The sequence below is a fragment of the Xenia sp. Carnegie-2017 genome, unplaced genomic scaffold (assembly GCF_021976095.1).
Source record: "Xenia sp. Carnegie-2017 unplaced genomic scaffold, XeniaSp_v1 HiC_scaffold_16, whole genome shotgun sequence".
NCBI lineage: Eukaryota > Metazoa > Cnidaria > Anthozoa > Malacalcyonacea > Xeniidae > Xenia > Xenia sp. Carnegie-2017.
This window is the reverse complement of record NW_025813469.1, coordinates 9896289-9902288: the sequence shown is the minus strand read 5'-3', so window position 1 is coordinate 9902288 and position 6000 is coordinate 9896289. Positions and strand designations below refer to the sequence as shown.

Here is a 6000-nt window from a genome sequence, read left to right as displayed (position 1 = left end):
TTTGGTATGGTTGATTTATATCCGCAAGCGTACGGAAAAACTCCTGAAAAGCAAGTCATGGACTGATGCAAGGAGTAAATCTCTACTTTTTTTCATGAATGCGATTTTGATAGCTATTAACAGTCGTCGAACGAGGGCATTATGGATGAACCCACGATCACTTGCTTGGTTTGATATGGTTGATTCGGATTTTGACGAGCTCTTTTCAATAGAACTCCTTTTTTTCTTTTGTTTCTTTCCTAGTTTGTAAGTGTTTCCAAGACTCTTTTCTCCTAAGTCTGGCTTTGGTTTGTCATTCCCTTTATCATATTCAATAGCTCGATTCTCAGCTACAGTCTGTTGATTTACTTCCACATTAACTAAAGTTTAATTAATTTTAAAAACAATTACTAGATAGCTGGAGCACATATCTTGCTTTGATGAAATAACAAACAGAAATTGTCTTCCATACAAATATTACCTGTTTCATTTGAACTGTCACAATTTGGGCAAGAGAATCGTTCTTCTTCACAGTATACCATCATACATCCATTCTCTGTTATGTGTGCTCCATCACTATATATAACTTTTTCATAATCATATGTCTGGCATTTTTTGATGGATTTATCACCTCTACCATACTTACTGACAAATCTTTAAGATTAAAAGCAAAAAATGTTTTGTGACAAGATCATATTATCATCATTAAGCAAAATGTGAAAACATTTCATTTCAAAATAATACCATTAATGATGTCATCATTTTCATCATCAACATCATCTCTCAACATGTCCGACTGACTATTTTTTTGACTATCAGCCTCAGCCATGATGTCAAGTAAAACCACTGGAGTCACATTAGGTCTTTGGGATAAAAATCTATCCAACTCTTGAAAGTATTTCCATGGCTTTTTTCTCCCATTCCCACTCTTCTTAGCATTGTCTTTTTCACTTTTATATTTTTGCTTCAATTTCTTAATTTTATTAATTACTTCTTTTAGTGTAATATCTTCATAGCCTCTTTCTTGTAATTGCTCCTTTAAAATGAATAACATGTTGCACCTTTTTTAAATAACAATAATGCATTGAACCAAGCAAAATAGTAATGCGTTCGTGGCAATTTATTCCTACTATGTACGAAATATAAGTTGTAAATGAACAACTTACAATAACACGCACTGTCAATAAAGGTTATAGATACGTAAACGTACAGCCTCAATGGCATCAATGAACTATTGAAAGGTGCAGTATTCATATGTTGTACTATGCCTGGCTAATTTCTTTTGAATAGGATACCACTTTCAAAAAAAGAGCTTGGCATAGCAGAATACATGAATATGGTCCGCCAAATAACGTTCAACCAACGCCAGTGCACAGCGTATGTAAAATCTATACGAGTCGATTCACAGTCGAAGCTAATACAATATGTCTGATATCACAATAAAATGGCCTACCAATAAGGACTTGTAAACCTTGCTTTTATCTTTGGATCCTTTTGAATTACCCAATGCAATTTGTATATTTTCGTCGCACCAAAGAGTTATTAGACTTCTTGTTTTTTCATCACTCCATTTCATGCATTTTGGTGTCGCCGCCATCTTTGTTTATTTTAATTCCCGCCATTTCCTTTTCGCGCTTATTATTGCTCATTTTGCTGATATAGCTAAAAACTCGGCACGGTGCCGCTTTTTTGACGGGCCGAGACTACCTCTTTTGGAGGTCCCGGCACGCTAAAATTTCAAGGCACCCGGTCCTTAAATTTTAGGCCTGCTATCCGTTTACACGAGAAAAATTTGGAGAGCCGCACTCAAGAAAACAGGTTCGCGTACCTAAAATTTGGAGTGCCGTGCCAAAATTGATTACCGTGTAAACGGGCCTGAAATGACGGATCGAGAGCGAGGGTCGATTAAAGACTTCAGTAAATGTAATTTCAAAGAAATTCATGCTTGTTATGTTCAGGTAATGATATTTTTTCTGTGTGTTGCATCTCAAGATCTTTTGTGACCTAATTATTTTGAGCGGTAAACTGACATTTTTGATAAGTTGTAAGAAAGTTGACTAGAAGAGTGTCAAAAGAGGTTGGATATTTGTCTACCATCCAAGATAAGATTTTTTTTAATTTAGACAATGAAAGAAGTAGCGCTTTTTATCCCATTGTCTTTGTTGTTTTTTTTACTTCATCCATAACTTGATTTTGAAGGTTTTCGTGCTCTGTAATTTATGAAAAGCAGTTCAGCATGATAATAACGTGTGATAGTTGTTTTTTGACTGAGTACATTTTCTTACAAATTAAGTTCGTTGTATATGAGAATTTATGGATATATGTAGACATAGATTGTCATGCAGTGTTGTTGTTGGATGTATATGGATCTACTTTGAATCTTGGTAAAAAAAATTTACAATATGAGATTGCTCATCTATTTATTAGGTTACGTGATTAGCATGTTGGATCGAGAATATCCAGGGAAGTTACAAGTACGTCATGTTAAATCCAACATCAAGGATCAAGGTAATGAATATGTAATAGTTGATTTGTGATGTGCAGAATGATGTTTTTTGAAAGTATGAGTTTTGACAGTTTAGGGAGAAAAAGATTGTCAGTTGTTTGAAACCTCGCGTAAATTAAAGGTATGTGCAACCATTTTTATTATTTTATGTGATTTGACTCTCCATATTGTTGTGTGGAGAAAACTGTTACATGAATCCATTTAAGATAATCTGAAATGCGACTTTTCTCAGCAATTCGCAAATCTTTGTCTAGAGTCCAAACTCAGAATCCCAAATCTAAACATTCTATTTATGCAAGACTCCAAAGTATGTATTGGGATGCAAGCGATGTCATGTTGATTTATAATGTTTTGGTAGGGTTTAATTAGTCAAATCTGTCAAGGATATAGGAATGATTGGAAATCTAAGGAAATGCGCGTATAAGACAAAGGTATATTCATTGTCAGCTGACGATTTTAACTCATACGAAACCAACGACGTTCCAAAATATTTTTGTGTAAATTAAAAATTAAATTTAGCAATTTTAATTTACTTTCTAATGGTGTTTAGCCATTATAATTTAATTCATATAAGTGTTTTACGATTCTAACTTATTTCTAATTAGTGTTCAGCAATTCTATTTTACTTTCTATACGTAGGTGCTCAAGAATTTAGAATTGTTTCATCAAGGGAAAACTGACGGGACGACCTGTTTGATAGGCCGACTGTGAGTTGAGAAATTTAAAACTATTGCTTGAATATTTGTTGTCGATTTACATCCAACATTCCCTAATATATCTTTAAAATATCTATTGAATAAATCTAACGCAATATCTGTGTTCTTCCTCAGAGAACATCATTAAAAAACATCTCTCAGATCTAATGGAAGGCTTCAGTGCCAAGTTCTTCCGTACATGCAGCAAGATTCTTGGGTTATAATCGCGGAAAGAAAGCTTTCGCCATATTATGTTACCATCAAGTGTAGTGTTATGGACATGGACTGCATAAAAAATTTGTGTTAAGCCTTAAGAAAGAAAAATTTATGTTTGTGAAAAGTAAAATGCGAGGACAGTTAATTATACTTATGACCGTGTGTTAACTATGTTTGCAATTTACTTTAAAGCATTACGTTCGTTTTCTCTCGTATAGTGATCCATTCCAAAGATGTGTGAACAATCCATGTCATATCTTCAGCAAAAGGTAAAGCCTGCTTATGGATATTCGACGCTCATGTGATAAACACGTGATATCATACGTCAACAAGTAAGATTATGTAGTTCAAATAATGTTTATTGAAATAGATTGATGACATGAAAAAAGCCATAAAGAATGGGAATGTTGAACTAAAGGAACTTAAACGTGAAGCTAAAGGAAGCAATTCAGTAAAACTTACAAAGTATGTGTCTTTAAAATACGACGCCAAAGAAACCAGTACACTTTAATATTTCTTAGGATTCTCAAAACTAAACTCAACTTATGAGAATTCTGCAAATGGGTTAACGATATTTTATGTAATTTACCAAATGTCCTACAAGATGATAAAACTTGTATCTATATGCAGTCTTGGAGTTGAGATGTTTGATGTCGTCATGAAGGATTTTAAACAATTGTTTTTTTTAAGGAAAATTGAAAGGAAAATGGTCACCATAGAACGTTTAAAGAACAATTGTTTAAACTGAAAGTCTCACAAACAGATAAGATATTTACGTTTTTGTTGTTACATGTTACAAAATTGGTTGAATTTGTCCTTTAAGTCAATTTGTTCTCTGATTTGCTACAAGTAAATGCATCCTCGTTGTTGCCAATTTCGTGATTTTTATTTTTCAGAATTTCAACAGAATAAAAATTTTGAAAATACTAACGTTTTTTAAAAAATGCTTTTCGCAGATCAACGCGTGTTTTGATAATAAATTATTTATATATGGTCACACTGTGCTTGCTACAATTTTTCACAACTGTGAAATCGTATGAAACCGCGTTTTTCTCTAATCATTTATTTTCATACGAATCTTTTCGTGCAAAATTGGCGTCAAACTATTTTTTTATCAGAACATGTATACATTGCATAATGTTCATAATCATCCTTACATTATTGTAAAGTCATAAAGAAATGGTCACCGGCAAAAATAGTTAAATGTAGGTAACATCATGGAACAAAAGTGGTAAAACAGTAGATATAAGTTACGCAACAAAAATAGATAGTTTACGTATTAACTAGAGTATCCTTCTCTTGCTTTAGTTACCACACACTTTCTAAATCACTTAGATATCCTTTCTTTTTAGTATATCAATCGTTATTTTGGATGTTAGTCATCAATTTTGCATTATAACACAAAGTCCATGAGAGGCTCTTTTGTTGATTGATTGATCTGATGTTAACTTGACTTCTTGAACTGTAAATATACGATTTAGGTGTCTAAAGAACGATGCTCTTATTGAGAAAATTTACAATAAGACGCAACGTCAAAAGTTTGCTAGGGCTATTGATATGACCGAAAAAGGCTTTGTTTTTTGAAAATTTAGTCTGCAGTTAGTGAAAATTTTAACTCTTTGTAACTTTCATTTTAACATATTCTAATTGGACGATTTTAACCTATTTATGTCATTCCTGCTTTTGTTTGAAAGCAGACAATTAAGGTTATTCTTTTGACGTAAAATCAAGACCATTTATTCATCTGACAGGAACAGCATTTCGAAAAGAAGACATGAACGACATTTCAAAAGGACGATGTGAACGACATTTTGAAAAGAATACATGAACGACATTTCAAAAAGTTGTTGCCATACAACTGTAAGCCATACATACTGCCTTACAAAATCCTGTAAAGGCTCACTGCACTGTATGTTGGTGACATCAAGTTTACGTCACAAGACGACTTGTTTTCGTCCATAGAACATGACTTGTCTAACAATGTTATAGCTCAACATGAACCTCAAGTGAATCCCTTTCTTCAACTTGGCAATGATGGTGTCATGGTTACAAAGCATAAGTCAAAGTAAATTATAAAACACATCATCTTGTAAACTCAAGATTTGATTTAAGAAAGCAAGAGACAAGATTTAAAACAATATTTCGACTTTATTTCAAAGACATTATAAAGCTAATTCAAAAAAACTATGTAATGTGAGTTTGGCGCAATAGACGGCTATAAATGTTATTCTATCTCAATCTATTGACATGCTGTAATCTGCTTGGCATGTTTCTCGTATCGCCGAGTGGTACAATATTTGGTGCAGTGGCCCAGCTTTTCCAAGTTAAAAAATGCGTCGTTTTGTGCAACTGATCACTATTTTGAATCCCCAGGTGCATTTATTTATAAATTTGTTGTTGGAAGTCATGTTAAGCTCTCAGTAGCAGTTGCTTTTTTGTGTTTGGAAAGATGAAATATAAACATGGTTAAAGCGCATTCCAGCTCATATCATTAATAAAAATCTTTTCTTTTCAGTGGCAATACTGATGTATAGGATGCTACTGGTCTTTGCATCCTTTTACAGCTTTGGAAAATAGTCAGGATTATAAACGGTCAGTATGCTT

The 6000-nt window shown here is 33.2% G+C and overlaps 1 protein-coding gene across 2 annotated transcripts; it reads right to left on the bottom strand.

Annotated features, from left to right (window-relative positions):
* Positions 1 to 243: 243 nt before the first annotated feature.
* LOC124437249 lies at positions 244 to 1857 on the bottom strand. Of its 2 annotated transcripts, XR_006945626.1 has the most exons (3): positions 1433 to 1857; positions 461 to 1015; positions 244 to 359 (listed from the first exon to the last, which is right to left on the bottom strand). XR_006945626.1 is itself a non-coding variant. In XM_046987243.1 (2 exons), the coding sequence occupies exons 1-2, from the start codon at positions 1574 to 1576 to the stop codon at positions 707 to 709; spliced, it is 453 nt and encodes a 150-aa protein (XP_046843199.1). In that variant the 5' UTR covers positions 1577 to 1857; the 3' UTR covers positions 244 to 706. The 2 variants fall into 2 exon arrangements, 1 of the variants encoding a protein (XP_046843199.1); XM_046987243.1 differs by having other exon boundaries at positions 244 to 1015.
* Between the last annotated feature and the right edge of the window lie 4143 nt (positions 1858 to 6000).

What these genes read in the sequence shown, in the direction of transcription:
- LOC124437249 (XM_046987243.1), bottom strand. Translation starts at nt 1,576, where the DNA reads ATGGCGGCGACACCAAAATGCATGAAATGGAGTGATGAAAAAACAAGA. An exon ending in AGGTTTACAAGTCCTTATTG is followed by an intron (nt 1,016 to 1,432) that starts GTAGGCCATTTT and finishes TTCATTTTAAAG; the next exon opens with GAGCAATTACAAGAAAGAGG.